The sequence below is a fragment of the Meriones unguiculatus genome, chromosome 2, assembly GCF_030254825.1.
Source record: "Meriones unguiculatus strain TT.TT164.6M chromosome 2, Bangor_MerUng_6.1, whole genome shotgun sequence".
NCBI lineage: Eukaryota > Metazoa > Chordata > Mammalia > Rodentia > Muridae > Meriones > Meriones unguiculatus.
The window spans coordinates 44,848,402-44,865,711 of NC_083350.1; the positions used below are offsets into that span (position 1 = coordinate 44,848,402).

Below are 17,310 nucleotides of genomic sequence, written 5' to 3' on the forward strand. Positions count from 1 at the left end.
CTCCATCACTTACATCACCACGGTGTGTAGCTCCCTATTTAGAAAACAGGAACTGGAATCTGTCTTGAACATATGGTACTTCAAAAGGCTTTTAGAGGAATTAAAACAAACATAATAGTAAAAGAATAAATAGAAAGTGTACCAGATGTATTACTGTGTGTGCTGGGTTGCCCCCTCCTCTGTCATTCTCATTCCTGACACCAGCCCTAAGAGGTAAAATAGGTATTTATCTACTGTGTGCTACTCGAACAAGCAAACCTGTAGTTCTGAGATGGTAAGTCCTAACTCAAGGTCACACATCTGTGGAAGTGTTCTATGGATTTCTCATAGTAGTAGCAGGAATACCACTGGATCCAAGCTGACCAGCAGGTAGGCTGAACTCATGCTGGGCAGCAAGCTTAGATCTTGGTGGCTAAGCAGGGTCCAAGGAACTGTGCTCACCTGCGGGTGTCAAGCTCCTTTTTGTGTACAGATACTAAAAGGAGATATTTGTCTGCTGCTGTAATAAAATACCAGGGGCAATAGCAACTTATGGAAGGAAGTTTATTTTGGCTTACAGTAACAGAGGGAGAGTCCATATGGTGGAGGAGGCATGGCCACAGAAACAGAACAAGAGGCCAAGAGATGACAGCTGCAGCAGCAAATGCAGAGTGGGGAGAACAGAGCAGAAGTGGGGCAAGGCTATGCGTTCTGAAAGCCCTCTCCAAGTGACAGGCTTCTTCCAACAAGGCTGTTCGTAATGGAGCCCTTGAACGTGGGAATAAAATGAGTCAGGTGCATTGCTGTTGGGGAGATAGAGAACAAGCTGAAGAGCCCGCAGGGAAAGTGTATTTTTGTGATCCGTTAGTTCAACTTTTCATATTTCTGCTTTGCATAATGGAAGCAGAAAATAACACTTAAAACCCACGGATCACCCCCCCCCCATGCCCAAAATCCTACTCAAGGTTCATCATTTGTCTTTGGACTTTGTTTAGATCCCTCATCATTAAGCCAGAATAGGCTTATCTGATTACCATTTGAAGAGTGCCTAATGATGTATCCCCAATAGTGTTGATTCTGCTTGGATCCACTCCTGCTGTCCATGTTGGGAACATCAAGGCTACCCAGAGAGCACCTGCCTCTTTATTGATTGTTGGTTTTTGTTGAGGAAAGCTCAGAGCTTAGGATCCTTAGGTTGTTCCTGTTTCATAATTTAGTTCAGGTAGAACATGGCTCCTTTCCAAAAACTGGTTCACACAGCTCTTTGCTGGAAAGATAAAGAAAAGCTTCGAGCTGTGGGAATGAACAAGAAGCTGAGTGATCACAGTTACCTCAATTACTTCTTCAGGCAGCTCCTGCAAGAACTGTTACCCAGTGACACACAGAACTGGGCTTTGATTCCTGGTATTGCTCTGTGTCTTGACTGTAGGCTAGCTGGTAGTTGTGTTAGAGCCATGAGTGGAGCTCATAAAGTATAGATTTTTCTAGATTAGGGGAGGGACTGCAAATGTATATTTTTCTTATGTATACACTTGTTTGGAAGCATAGACACAGAGCAGTCTCATAACTTTTCAGTGCTATGAAAGCAGTAAGTTACAAGAGTTTTATGTTCTTCTTTTTAAAATTTAGCTTAGTTATTTGAAATAGTCTCACTGTGTATCTCTGGCTGGCCTGGAAGCTGCTATGTAGATCTGGCTGGTCTTGACGTCACAGAGATTTACCTGCCTCTGCTTCCCTAGTTCTGGAACTGAAAGCAACCTTCTCCCCCAACCCCCAATTGCCATGTCTTGGTCGTCCGTTTATTCTCATTCTTGAGAATGAAGAGTAAGAGATAAAAAGACACATGTTCTCAAGATGGACAGAGTTGTCAGTCTGGTCAGAAGATAATAAATCAGCCTCTGTAGAACACGAAAATCGTGCAGAATTAATTGAAGTAGAAGTATGTGAAACTTGCTCGGCAAGGGCAGTATCAGGGAGAAACCTTATGGATAGAGGCATGGCAAAGAAGATGGTTCTTAGGTGAGAGATGGCACCCTGGTCCCATGTGCTTAGATGCCAGACTAAGCACAGAAGGCAAGAAGGCAGTGAAAATGTATCTGCCAGGGCCACAGGACCTGATACGCAATGAGAACTCCATGTTTATAGTTTTAGCACTAAGCTGAATACAGGACAACACAGGATCAGAATGAGGGGAGACATGGATGCAGAACTCAGAACAGGCGGGGTTGATAGGTCATGTGCAGTGGGGCTTTGCTTTTGACCACCATGCTGCCTCTTCGCCGCACACGTAGTTTTTCTAACTACTTCATTAATCTGTAAGTTTGAAGAATCTGCTCCCGTGATGATAGGACATGATGAAACCTCTTATTCTCATGTAACACCTGGAAGCGGGAGTAAAGAGGTAATTTTCCGTGTCCCACATGGGACCGGAGTGCCATCTCTCATTTTCTAGCCTTAATCTCAGCTTTCATTCCTGAATCCAGAAGTCAACTGACAATGGGACTTTCTTCTCTGAACCTGTCTCCTATTGAAAGGGAGGGGTTGGGAATGAACATCCAAGTTGTCGTAGAGTTATGTGGTCCTGACTGCGAAGTCTTTCTGACCTTGAGCCTGGATCTATATGCTAAGCTCTGTGTAGTGAAGAACTTCACCATCTTTGGACACTGAGATGTAGACCTGCATTTTCCACATTGTCCTCCTTCCTCTGCGTATGGTCCTCCCTGTGTCTCCGTGTATTTTCATTCAGACTTAAGCTCTTAACAATCCCAGTGTGAATAGCCACCCTGCCTCCCTACCTCATGTCATTCTCGAGCATGAAGCTTCTGGTGACTGACTTTCCCCAGCTCTCCAAAGAAACAAATATTCATATTTATCTTGAGGCCTCTGTACATGTTGTCCCTTTGGAAAAAAAATCCTACATTGCCAGCCCATGTACCTTTTCTTCTCCTTGCTAGAACCCTTCATAGTTTCCACCTACACTAATCTCTCTTCCCTGTGTCAAATGACGCTGAATCCAATTCTACCTCGTTTTATAGCATCTCTTTATCACTCAACTACACTGTATGTTCCATGAAGGCAGCAACTCTGCTTTCCATGCCTATGCAATAGCAAATAATTGTTTGTCAAATTAGTGAGGGACTAGTGGCTGGCTGAGTGGCTGGCTGGATGGACGGACAGACAGACGGACGGACGGACGGACGGACGGACGGACGGACGGATGGATGGATGGACCGACAGATGGGCGGGTGGATGAAGTGAAAGTCTGCAAGTTGATTTCTTCATCAAATCCAATGAAATGGTAGTCTCTATCCATACTATCGTTCTATCAGCCAGTCTTCTGAAAGGAGTTTTCAACAAAGGCACAGCTCATAACCTTGTACTCCATTCATTCATTTACTGCAGCCTATGATCAGTACTGGACACTGATTTGATGTTCTCTCATGTACAGAACACATGTATGTACTTTGTGACCACCATTGAGCGTGTTTTCATTGTTCCACTTTTGGTCACTCTCAAATTTCATCCAAGTTGAAGTTTTTAAAAAGGCTTTCTTTTTCTCATGATGAAAGCAATAGGGAAGTGCATTCATTCTTAGTCAAAGTGCATCACATATTGTACAAAAAAAAATGACCTTATGAAACTCAGTACTATGTATCATGGATATTAAAAAAGAAAAAAAGCATGAAATACATAAGAAAATGTGAGAAATACTGAATATAATAAAACAAATATAAATTATACATACTTCCTTCCCTTCCCAAGTTAAAGAAGTACAATATTTTTTTGTCTTTTTCCCAAAAATGGTTTTCTTATACATTACAACTTTGTCATCTAACCAAATTGCGATTTAAGATGAATTGAGTGTTTCATAAACAATGCAGGTCATACAAGTACTCCTAAAAGCCTATGACAACGACAGCTTGCAGATGCAGGAAGTGAAACACTGGAATAAGTTGAATTAGACCTGGCTCCCTAACAAATACACCACATTCATACGTGTAATTCACTGAGCACGCAGCGGTCACTGTGTTCTTGCTAGATGTCTGAGAGAGTGAGTTGGGAACACCTGGGCAAGACGCTTTTCCCCAGGTGCTGTGATAGAGACTCACGTCTTCCTTCTTTTCTAGAGTGACCGTCTTCTAATCAAGGGAGGGAGAATCGTCAACGATGACCAGTCCTTTTATGCTGATATTTACATGGAGGATGGCTTGATAAAGTAAGTACATGAAACCTTCTACTTCTTTTCTATCTCCTCTCTGCCTAGGAAGAAGCTTCAATTTCATAAAGTGAATACTCTGAATTTGGTCAAAAGAATAATTCTGAGGGCCCCTTTGTGCGAACTGTACTAAAGAGAACGTCATGTGTCATAGAAGGTTGGATGATGTGACCCCCCCCCCTTTAAGGAAGTGTGCATGAGTGGCAGCGCTCTAGCAATGTCACGGTGTCTGTAATAGACTCTAAAGTGAAATCATGGTATTCACAGATTTAAAAACAACAGGTAAGGCTTTAGATTAAAAAAATACTTAAAAGTGAACTTGATGAAAATGGTAAATCTTAAAAGAGCAGGGTACAAATAGTATATACATTTCTGGCATAATTTCCAAGTACATTCATTAGGAATCTACATTTTTTTCTGTAGAATAATTTGCTACTGAAGAAGCTGTTTATAAGGTTTTTTTTTTAAATAGTAAAATTCAGAACAGAATTTGATTACCATGATACTTTGTCATGAACAGCAGGGTACACCACCATATTAATAAGATGTTGTATATGTCTAGATTATCCAGTTCATCCTTGTAGCAAGGGTACTTGCTAACAGCAAATCAATTGTGTAAGATGGTGGACACTGCTATGTCACATCCTATAGCAGGCATTCCGCATGCTCAAATAAGCACCCCTCAGTTATTTGGAGACCTTATATTTTAACAAAGATGATGGGATCCAGCCTTAACAGCTAATAGCAATATCAAGTACTGAATAGAAGGCTAGATGGAATTGAGAGGGAGCAATTGTTAATTATAACAGCTCATGTTTATTGATCCCTAATGTGCTTAATAGCATTTTGTGGGCTTAGCAGGAATTAACTTTAATCTACACAACTCCGTTGAGGAGTTATTACATTTTACAACCAAAAGAATTGGGGCACGGTGAGATTAAATAGTAACTTGGCCATGGCTAGTAACTGGCAGAGCCAAGACTACAAATCCAGGTAACCTACATCTGGAGCCCACAATCACAGGTTAGGCGTGGCTTCCAGCAGAAGAATGACTAAATGAGTGGATGGAAACTGAGCTATTAGAGATTACTATGGTCTTAATTAGTGTGTTGGAGAAAAGTGAATGATGTATTTCTGCTTCAGATAAGGTATTGCACTAGTTTTAAAAATGAGTGAAAAATGTACATAAACATGTATAAACACACATGACTTATGGGCCCATGAATTCTTCACCTTCTTAGTTCTCAATTTCTTCTGGAGGAAAAACTAAGAAAAACAGGAACTGAACTGGGCAGAATCTGGACTACGGAAGAATTGCAACCAGAGGCTGTATTTCTTCCACAGTGTGTTTTGAATTGTGGTGACCCTGGAGTAGTCCCCATGGTGATGTGGTGAAGCTCAACTCTTAGGCACATCAGGGACACATTAGCTGTGAACCTAGAGTTTGCCGGTCAGTGGTGGACTTTTTACTTCCCTAAGAGAATCTTTTTGGCTGTGTGCAGAAGAGAAAGTATTCATACCACAAACAGTGGGGCCAGCGTGAGCTCTAGAGAGGAGATAGTGTCAATAGAAATTGTGAATCCTAGGTGTGCCATGGGCACAGGCTTGACCAGATGCCTAAATCAAAGTTAAAGAAAAAAAATCAAGCAATGTTGCAAGCAGAGAACTGCATTGTGAGAGATAGTTATCACCTTCTCCTGAGGTGCGCCTTTGAAGTACTCATTGAGTTACTCCCCTCTGGCTCTTCCCCACTCCCTCCCCGATGCTCTGAAGCTTCCTGGGTCCAACTGCATCTTAGGGAGATTGCCATAATTGTGCCTCTTGGCTCGAAGTCTCTATTGAGACACTAACAGTACAGAAGCAGTTGGTGGGGGAGACACCTATATGATTGACTCTTTCCTTGTGAATATGCAGCGAGGCACCATCAGCTGGTCAGGGAAGGGTAAAATAGTAAAAAGGAGCCTAAGGTGGGAAATGACTCAAGCAGAAGCCTTTGATGAGGGCACAGAAAACATGCTTAGGAGATGACTAACTTCCCATACCTGTTGTTGTACTGAGTCATTATCTTCTTCTGTTGCTCCTCATAGTCATATTTCACAGTCCTCATAGCATTCCCCAGAATTATCCCACACCATTAGAAAGAAGAAAACCAACTGAAGGAAGCCATGAAAATAATTATGTAGAAATATCAGTCACATGCTGTACTCTAGACATCAGAAATCCATAGATTTCAATGCCAAACGACAATACATAGTCCCATGCAGATAATATTGTTTCAATAAAAACAATTTTGTATAGTCACCTATCTACCTTGTTTGGAAACAACAGGACTTGAGTGACTTTGAAGAACCAATGCTTGTCTTGAGATTTGTTCTTTTTAACTGTCAGTTGTTCCACTGTCTCGCCAGGCAAATTGGAGACAATCTGATTGTCCCTGGAGGTGTGAAGACCATCGAGGCCAATGGGAAGATGGTGATCCCTGGAGGCATTGATGTCCACACTCACTTCCAGATGCCTTACAAGGGAATGACCACAGTGGATGATTTCTTCCAAGGGACAAAGGCTGCCTTGGCAGGTGGCACCACCATGATCAGTAGGTCCTCAGGGCAGGCAAATCCCTTGCATAATCCTGACACCACACACACCTCTCTCAGTTTGGTTCATGGGATTTATGTCCCTGGCGGTGGAGAAACAGAGGGGAACTGCCAGCTTCCTGTAATTACACAAAGGAGATCCATGAGCCTCATGGCCCCGAAAGCAACCAAGAGAAAGAGAAGTCAGTGAGAACAGTCACTGAGACTGACAGTTCCTGGGAGATTAGTGGCTCTTGGTGAACTTAGTGCCATTGGGTCCTTTGCTGTGTTTTGACCACGTTGTATCCTTGAGATTAGAAAAGCTGTGAGTGGTTTCCTTTATTTATTTTTGTTTTGTTTTGTTTCTGGTAACTACTAATTCTAGAGAAACTCAGGAAATTGCATGCCATTGGATTACTGAACTGATAACATTTCAGGCAGGCCTTCCTGTCCCAAGGAATCCCAATGAATTGGGTGCTGGCCCAGAGCTAGCCTCAAACTTGGGAGACAGAGCAGTGCTTACTTAACATCCGATCCCTCTACCCACAGGCACAGAGCAGCCTGAGCCAGAATTACAGTGTGTCTCAACCTTTCTTTTGACTGAACAGCTAGCAGGGTTCAACTTTAACTAGGATGTGGAAGCCCAGAAAACTTGCAGCCAGGCCATAAAAGGTGCAGTTCAGGGAGCCCTGAGTCTTTTCCCCAGCTGACGGGAGGAGCCAGCTGACTTCTCAGCAGCTGTCTGCCCAGGAAAGCCCTAATGTCCTGCAGATATTAGTAATGTAGCTGGATGCATTTACTTTCTCATTGGTGCACTTGGGCTCCTTTGAGGGAGGAAGTGCTTGCTCTTGGCTTTGGCTTAGCCGGCTGCCATCTTGGCTGGGAATTGCGCCTGTTCTACCTGCTTGTAATGTTCCATATACTTGGCCTTCTACCTTAGTGAAGGAACAGAGGGAAAATGAGAGCTCTAGGTGAAAAATAAAGCTGACCGGAAGCCACAATAACTTAGAAATGATAGAGGTGTGGAAAGCAAAGGAGCCCAGCAACCCTACTTCACTGTTAGAGCTGGCTACTGTGAAGTTTCCAATTTAACAACAGGATCGTCATATTTGTGCCTGATTTCAAGGTGCCATTTTTTACTAAGTCATAGACCATGAATGTCTTTCCATTCATCTGTTCATATTCTACCACTGCTTTTTAAACTAGATGTCTCTCACCAATCTGTTAATGTGTCTCTATGCTTTTAGCTAAACTTCTCAATTTTTTCAACTTTAATTGCTTCCAGTTTTTATTTACATAAATGCATTAGCCATATACCCTAGAAACTAAATATTGCTGACAGCCACTACTAATTTTCCTAGATATGATTTTTAGGCATGAGAATAGTTATTGAGTCAGGTCTGAAAATGTCCAGGTTTTGATATGTCATTCTCAGGGAAGTTGAACCAACTTTACACTTTACCTTAGATACCTATGGGGCAATGGTGAGTGGAGTTTTTGCCTAATCCTTACGATAACAACCACAGTTAGCTAAAATATGTATGGTTGCAGAGTGACTAACAGTAGTTATCCCATGAGGATCCTGTAAAAAGTGAAGTTGCAGGGAAAAGAAACAGTGAGTTTGACCACAGAGAAGCTAGTTCTGGTTGGCCAGTTCAGGGGCTTCGGTCACTGACGCCCATCATATATCTAGAACAACTGCTTTTATCCAGACACAAGAACACAACTTTGCTCGTTAACAGTGACTCAGCCCCAGCAGTCACAGCGTATAAAGCAGGTAGTCATGACGAGTTGACACTTACTGACCACTTAGGATGTGCCAGCAATCAGGGAGGCACTTCAGCTGCATTTTATCACTTAATCATACAGCAAACTCAGGTGGAAAATACTACCATAACCGATTCCCCGGTCTACTTAAGATCCACGGTAGTAAGAGAAAACTGAGGTTTCAGAAAGCTAAGCACTTGTCGCAAGTTCTGAAGTTAGGTATTTAAAGCACCAGTGTCATTGAAGCCGCCAAGGAGCAGAGGCTCTACAGCCAGACCTGAGCAGGAGGGAGGGGGAAGGGAGCCAAGCTGCTTCTGAGTCACGCATTTTGCGCTCCGTCTTTCAGTTGACCACGTGGTCCCTGAACCGGAGTCCAGCCTGACCGAGGCCTACGAAAAGTGGCGTGAGTGGGCCGATGGGAAGAGCTGCTGTGACTACGCTCTGCATGTGGACCTCACGCACTGGAACGACAGCGTCAAGCAGGAAGTGCAGAACCTCAGCAAAGACAAAGGTGAGGCCGAGCGTGCTCTCCAGCCTCCTGTCAACCCGCCACCGTGTCTGTCTTTCCCACAGTGTCCCACTCACATGAGTCACTCCCCTGGTTTAGAATCTGCTACCTGAGGCATGAGTGCTGAGTGTTTGTCTCAGGCGCTTTATGTTTATGCAACTTTACTTTTCACAGGATCCTCATGCGAAAAAACACTGTCAGTCACTCTGCAGACGGAAAAGCAGAGCACCAGTCTATCTGCCCAGGGTTACATGTAGTAAGCAATCATCCAAAGATGATGTTTTTCACTTCCATGAATGTCTTAGGTTTCTATTGCTGTGGTTAAACACCACAATAAAAAGTAATTAAGGGAGGAAAGGATTTATCTCATCTCATTGCTGGTAGTGAATTACTAAAGGAAGTCTGGACACAAACTCAAGTAGGGCAGGAACCTGGAGGCAGAAATGTAGTACAGAGCTTAAAGAGGCACCATTTGCTGGCTTGCTTGCTCCTCATGGCTTGCTCAGTCTGCCTTCTTAGAGCACCTAGGGCCACCAGCCCCCGGATGGAACTGTCCACAGTGAGCTGGCTCCTCCCACATCAACCATCAATCAAAAGTACGGACTTGCCCACAGGTAGAGGCATTTCCTCAGTTGAGGTTCCCTCTTCCAAAATACTATAGTTTGAATCAAGCTGACAAAAAGACTAAAAAGCACAGTGCGTTACCACTATTTTTATAGAGGAAGAAACTGAGGCGAGATGACTGATCCTCCATGATTCACATTGCCAACAAATCTGAGAGCAAAGATTTTTTTTCCATAATTTTATTTTTCTCATTAGTTACATTTTGTTAATTCTGTATCCCAGCTGTATCCCTCATTCCCTCCCCAATCCCACCCTCCCTCCCTCATCTCCTCCCTGCCCCTTTCCAAGTCCACTAATAGGGGAGGACCTCCTCCCCTTTCATATGACTCGCTTTTGTCAGGTATTTTCCGGACTGGCTGCAAAGTCCTCCTCTGTGGCCTAACAGTACTGCTCCTCCCTTGGGAGGTGGGGAGGTCAAAGAGCCAGTCATTGAGTTCATGTTAGAAATAGTCCTTGTTCCCCTTACTATGGGAAACCAATTGATTACTGAGCTATCACGGGTCACATCCGAGCAGAGGTTCTAGGTTTTATCCTCTCATGGACTTTGAGTGTCCATCTCAGAAAAGACCCTGTGCCCAGATACGTTTGGTCCTTGTGGAGCTCCTATCCTTTCCACATCAAACTCCCCTTCTTTCATACGATTCCCTGCACTCTGCCTAAGGTTTGGTTGTGAGTCTTAGTATCTATTTTGGAGCACTGCTAGGAGAGCAAAGATTTCTAACCCTGTTAATATTATATAATAATTGCACCTCAAGAAAGGCTAAGCCATGCCAGGAGCAAGGATAGACTGATTCTCTGGTTAGGATTGAAAAAATGTAGTGTGTGTGTTTGTATGTGTGTATGTGTACATGTATGTGTGTGTGTGTGTGTGTGTGTGTGTATGTGTGTGTATGTGTGTGTGTCTGTGTGTGTTTGTATGTATATGTGTGTGTATGTATGTATTTGGCGGAGGCTCTCACTTTGATGGTGATTTTGGTTGCATTATCTTCTTAGATTCTTCTGGTCTCTGTTTCTTCCTATGTTCAGATCATCAGAAATTTAACACCCACAGGAACACATATACATATGCAAATTTGTGTCTATTTGCACATGTATATATGTGTGCTCACCTTTGTAAGGTGATCTGAGACATCAGTGATGGGTGAGCAACAGCCTCTGCTGAAGGCTCAGTACAGAGGAAAGCAGTGCAACACAAGGCAGCAAAGCGGATGCTAAGAGCGCAAGCCCTGTCTGGTCACTGCGAGAACTGGAGCGGAAAGTCGGGCGCCTGTATTGGAGCAGAAAGGACACTCCCCCACAGGATGCAGTTTCCTTTCTCTTCCTTGCTGCACCCCAAAAGTCCAGCCCAATTCTGAGAGCACTAAACATGCGATCAGCCCCTCCCTCTTTCCCTGGTGCCTGTCACACGGCATCCTAACCACAGTAGAAAATTCAGTGGCTTTAAGGAGCACACAGGGCCTGGGTCATTCGGAGGATGACTTTGGAAAGAGGGAAAACTGTGGAAAACTGCCCTGACCCACGCTGAGTAGGGACATTCTTGAACTATAATCCACTTTTGGCTGGGGAAACTGTGGGCTGAACTGACCCTAATGGTTAAACCTCAAAATTATTTTCTGTTCCACCGTTCCACCTACCTATTTATTTTGGATGAGAATCAAATGCACCATTTCCTATAATGCTGATGACTCAAGTATTTAAGTCCAAGGCACTGATTTCAAGGCATAAATTGTTATCTGTTCCCATCCGATCTGTTAGTTCACCGAGGCCAGGTTTTATATCTATTTTTGCTCCTACATTTGAAATGTAGATAGTGTTGTGCGAAAGATTCATTCTTCAAATCGGGCTTCTTAGTCAGTGTTCTTTTGCTGTGAAGACACCATGACCACAGCAACCCTTATGTAAACAAACAAGCAAACAAGAACATTTCACTGGAGCTGGCTCACAGTTTCAGAGGTTTAGTCCACTATCATCATGGCCAGAGGTTTAGTCCACTATCATCATGGCGGGAAGCATGGCATCGTGCAGGCAGACATGGTGCTGCAGAGGTCGGTGATGGGCATATGTCTGAATCTGTAGAAAGCAGGAAGGTAGATGCAGCTTAGGATGGATTTGTCATTCATTAAATAGTGACATAAACCCATCCCCATGGAGACCAAATGCTTGCCTCACAGGGACTAAAGGCCTTTAAGAGTGTTACCTCCTTCAGTGGTGAGCTACTCCCTTATGAGAGGTTGGTCCCAGCTCATTGGGGTGTGCTCTGCATCCAGGTGTTACAAACCCTAGTGTCTGTGCCCAGCTGGTATGCTGGCATACTTTCTCTGGTATCTGCTTCCTTTGCTTTGAACAATATCAAAGTTACTGACCTTCTGAACTGCAATGCCGGAATCAGCATCGGCAAAGGATGCAGAAGAAGACCCCGTTGTGCTGGGAGACCACTTACAAAGTATGGATTTTACAGGGAAACAGGGCATGCATGATTAAGATGAGGCATTCAGAGTGTCTCTCTTCTCTTTGGGTAGGCACCTAAGAAATGTGATCATAGCCTGTGGATGATAGGCCTGAGAAGGTGATGGTGATAATTAATACTGTCTTTTTCCTGGTTTTCTTCCATTTCTTGTCTTGCAGGCGTTAACTCCTTCATGGTGTACATGGCTTACAAAGACTTATATCAATTGTCCAACACAGAGGTAACACCCCATTTGGCTGTGTGTTTAGGATTGTCTGCATGGATTTCCTACTGTTGTTGATGACCTTGGCCCTTGGAACATGAGTTTCTGTGGTTACTGCGGGAGGCCACTGCATCAGGCTATACACTGAAGCCCTTGTAGTTCACACTGCATTTTAAAGTTTATGGGTTGGGTGCCTATGGCAAAGCAGATAGAAGCTTGAATTTCTACTGGCAACAGTTGTCCTAAAGAATAAGAGGAACGCCACTATCTCCAAACATCTCACAAACTTGGAGAAAATATGGAGTTCTCGGCCTCACAATATCAGATGGGATTCCTGCTATTTGTACCAGCTTGGCTGTCACTACTGTATCAGTTTGCCTTTCCATAGAAAATCATGCACGTGTGTGATTTTTTGATAGATCTGAACCAACCAGGGGAAATGCAAATAGTTACTTTCTTGGTGGAGAATAAGTGTAAGTTTGTCTTGAGAGTTCAGAGTAAGACCTTGAATATATGTGTTAAATTTGACCAGGCCTTTAGGGACTTTAGGAGCACTTAGGTGTGTTTGTTTGTTTGTTTTTGTTAGATTCATTTATTTATTATTTATACAGCACTCTGTCTGCATGTGTGCTTACACATCAGAAGAGGGCACCAGATCTCATTATAGATGGTTGTGAGCCACTATGTGGTTGCCGGGAATTGAACTCGGGACCTTTGGAAAAACAGCCAGCGCTCTTAACCTCTGAGCTGTCTCTCCATCCCCTGAAGCACTTGTTGAAAGAATTCTGACACCATGTCTCAGCTCAATAGGAAATTATTCCATTAGAGATGGATGCCAGAGAGAAGGCTTGATAGAGATCAGTCCTGTTTCTGTGTTAAGTCCTGACAAGCCTTTCATAGAGACTAGGCCTCCCCCAAAGTCTTTGGATTACATTCCTCTCTGTTTTGTTTTGGTTTTTGTCCTTCCTTCCTTTCTTCCTTTCTTTCTTCCTTTCTTTCTTTCTCTCTCTCTCTCTTCCTTCCTTCCTTTCTTCTTTCTTTCTTTCTCTCTCTCTCTCTCTCTCTCTCTCTCTCTCTCTCCCTTCCTTCCTTCCTTTCTTTCTTTCTTTCTTTCTTTCTTTCTTTCTTTCTTTCTTTCTTTCTATCTCTCTTTCTCTCTTTCTGTTCTGGACTCACTTTGTAGACCAGAATGGCCTTGAATTCACAGAGATCTGCCTGCTTCTGCCTCCCAAGTTCTGTGATTACAGGCATGTGCCACTGCTTTCGGCTAATTCCTCTCTATTTTAAGGCACTGTTTCAGCTCTGGTTTTAGTAATTGGCCTTTATGCAAAGCTGCTAAAAGAGGCTGTGAGACTATTCATTTCTGTTTCAGCTCTATGAGATCTTCACCTGCCTGGGAGAGCTGGGGGCCATCGCTCAAGTTCATGCTGAGAATGGAGATATCATTGCCCAGGTAACCTCATGGAACAAGCTTTCTGTGTGAGCTTGGGTCAGCAGCCCATTTCCTCTCTTCAATATGATTTGAATAACCCAAGTTCAAGACTCTTCCATAAGCGCATTGCTAAAAACAAAATCCAAGTTAAAAAGCTCACACTATCTGAGTGCAGTGGCAAACACCTGTAATCCCAGCACTCAGGGAGGCAGAGAAAGGCAGATCTCTGTGAGTTCGAAGCCAGCCTGGTCTACAAAGTGAGTCCAGGACAGCCAAGGCTACACAGAGAAACCCTGTCTCAAAACATTCCCACCTCCAAAAACAAACAAACAAACAAACACAAAACAAACAATCAAAAAAACAAAAAACAAAAACAAAAAAAACCCCTCACAGTTCTGTGCTAACATTTGTAATCCTAACACAGTTCTGGGCTCTCACACTTGTAATCCCAACACCAGGCCTCCAGAGAAAAGAGGATCATCAAATATTCAAGGTAGTGAGATGTAATAGTGAGCTTTTCATTCCAGGCTGGAAGCAATGTATTTTAGTTCTTAAAGAATTAATCCTCAGCCAGGCAGTTGTAGTACATGCCTTTTACCCCAGTACTTTGGAGTCAGAGGCAGTTGGCTTTCTGAATTTGAGGCCTGCTTGATCTACCTAGCAAGTTTTAGCACAGCCAAATCTACACAGAGAAACCCTTTCTCCAAAACCAAACCAAACAAAAACAAACAAAGACTTAATCTTCAAGGTCAGGAAGCAGAAACATGATGTGGGTTCCCAAAGCTACATAGTAAGACCGTGTTTCAGAAAGCCAAAAAACAACCAGAATTAATCTTCAGATTAATATCACCATAAATTATGCTACTAAACTTATAGCTTTTGCTTATAGTTTGCCTGAGGTCTTCTTTGAAACTTGTTTTTAATTTTGAGACAGCGGCTCCAACTCATGTTTATTTAGCTCTGATGTGAAGACAGGTGTGTCTAAAAGTGACCTAGTAAGGCTTCTCTACATAAAAGAGTTTACACCTACAAACTTCCTGTTGGAGTAGAAAGAAAAGAGTGACTGTGATTTTGGTTGTCCACTTACCTGCATCTGGAATCAACTAAAACAAACCCCTGATTACTTCTTTGCAAGGCTCTCTCTTCCTCCCTCTGCCCCCTCCCTCATTTCTCCCTCGTCCCCTTCTGAGACAGGATCTCACTAAGTAGCTCTGGAACTTACTATACTGGCCCCATAAAACTCACAGAGATCAGATTGCCCGTCGTGAATGCAGGGGTGAAAGGTGTGTGCTTACCATACCCAGCTACAAGGGATTTTCCTAATCTAACCATTTGTAGTGGGAGACGCTCCCTAAATGTGGGTGGTACCTTCCGGTGGCAGCCCAAATAAAAGGATGCATTAGAAAAAAAAAAAAAAACTTTGCTTTTTGGCTGCTTGCCCTCATTGTTGCTGTCAAGTCACCCTACCCTGCTGCTCCGTCACTGGTAGTATGACCAAGTTCTTTGGGATTTCAACAAAGACGGAAGACTGAAGAACATGGTACTCCAGGATTCCTTCCAGACCTCAGCACTAGATTGGGACTGCGGAGAAGCCCAGCTATGTGTACTGAAAAACTCCCACGGATTGCCAACCTCTCCAGAGAGTAAGACAAGACATTAACTGCTGGGCTACCCTGATCACATCCTTGTTGGTGAAGGCAAGACTACTTCTGCAGAGTTCAGTCCATGACACGCAAGTACCGTTACCATAACCCCAATTTCCACAACGGGGAGGAGAAGGAGATTGAGGTGGAAATCAGCATGATCAAGAGTCAGACACCCCCAATTTGGGTGGATTTGCTGGCGAGTGTGCTCTAGGCTTTATAGACAAATCTAAGTAGCAAGGCATCCTGGACCAACAGGGTGATATTAATAGGGCCATTTTGAGCCAGCCTGGTGGTGACGTCACCGCATGAGCTAAGGGAGCCTTCAGATTCCGAAACAGCTACAGTTGCAGGGGAGGGAGACCTTAGCTCCACAGCCTGGGATTACTTGGCTGCCAATCCACAGGCATCTCATAGGCAGCTGAGCAATATGGAGTTTTCAGAGAAGCTCTGTACCCTGAACTGGTCACCAAGAAGACCCTTGCAAGGCACCTGGATACGGGAGAATCTGCAGTGCAATGTTGGTTTAAGATTAGGAAAAGCAAATATAGGAAAGATCAGAGGTTACAAATGCTCTAATGCTACCCAAAATACCTTTCAATCAAGCTTTTGGTGATGCCCTGGAGTATCATCCTAGCCCAGGAGCAACCTAACCCCTTCAGCAGTAAAGACAGGAGTATGAAGAAAAAAAAATGCTAGTTCAAGGCCAGCCATAGTTATACAGGGAGACCCTGACTTAGAAGAAAACTGCACTGAAATAAACAGAGTCTCCCAGTCTGTGTGAAGAAACAATGAAAAAATGGTAGAGTAAGGGATGAAAACAAACAAGGAGAAAGTAGAAGATTCTACAGAGGACTGCACAGTCTTGGGGGCCAGGCTATACTAGAGAGGAGAGTTTCAGAACATACCCTTCCTTGAGTAGGAGCAGGGAAGGTTCTTTGCTGAAAATGAGCCAGAGCTACATGACATTCTCTAGCCTAAGGCAGTGTTTCTCCGCATCCAGAAATCTGATCCAGGGCAGCAGAACTCACAGCCTAAGATAATAATGAATTTAGGCCTTGTGGGGATCTAGCATCTACTGGTTTCCTAGAAATCATATTGAGTAACTTGATGAAAGAATGATGAAAGCAAGAGCTCTGAGGCCCAGACTGATCATTTGTAGGAAGCAGAGTAATTTCCTATCCATCTCCTGGGCTGCTTAATGGAAGAGATGCACAGATGTGTTTTCCTCGGGGAAGTACACTCAACACTGGCCTCTGAAGGGGGAACCAGCAGGGAAAGGGGGTATGAACAGTGAGGAGCATAGCTCCTTCACCCTGGACTACTCTCCTCTTCTTCTGAAAATAACTAAGAGCTGGTGACTGCGGTCAGGAGTAGTGTATAGGCTACCTCTTATCTCGGGCCTGTTACCTTCCTCGTAGGAAGCACCATTTGGTGAGAGTTTGCTGCTGTGTGCCAGGCAGCATGTTCTTATCTTCTTCCAAAATTTTTTTTTTTTGTTGTTGTTGTTGTTTTTACAAAGACAGGGTCTCACCATGTAGCTTAGGCTGTCCTGGAACTCACTATACAGACCAGAAAGGTTGGCCTTAAACATGAAGACCTGCCTGCCTCTGCCTCCCAAGTCCTGGGATTAAATGTCTGTACCACTGCACCCAGCTGATTTCCAACCTTTTAAAATTCTATGGCCTTGTCTCTTTTGTAAAAGAGGACATCAAGGCTTAGCAGGATGTCATTGCCAGCTTATAAATCATGAAGAATAACTGGTAGAACCATATTTTAGCTTTGAGGCATCTTTACTCAGAGATAATGTATCTGGGGTTCTGTTGTTCTTCGTGTCCCATAGTACAGGGCTTTAGCTGTTGTGATTTCATAGTCTCAGCAAGGTTTTAAGGGTGGAGG

At 43.6% G+C, this 17,310-nt stretch overlaps 1 protein-coding gene across 3 annotated transcripts in view; it reads left to right on the forward strand.

The window, feature by feature from the left end:
* Dpysl3 (dihydropyrimidinase like 3) overlaps positions 1-17,310 on the forward strand; it is a 109,757-nt gene that overhangs the window by 72,167 nt on the left and 20,280 nt on the right. For all 3 annotated transcript variants that reach the window (XM_060377320.1, XM_060377321.1, XM_060377322.1), the window contains exons 2-6: positions 4,107-4,195; positions 6,604-6,788; positions 8,882-9,046; positions 12,293-12,354; positions 13,709-13,789. In XM_060377320.1, the coding sequence (XP_060233303.1) occupies positions 4,107-4,195; positions 6,604-6,788; positions 8,882-9,046; positions 12,293-12,354; positions 13,709-13,789 (582 nt within the window). The remainder of the gene's footprint in view (positions 1-4,106; positions 4,196-6,603; positions 6,789-8,881; positions 9,047-12,292; positions 12,355-13,708; positions 13,790-17,310) is intronic.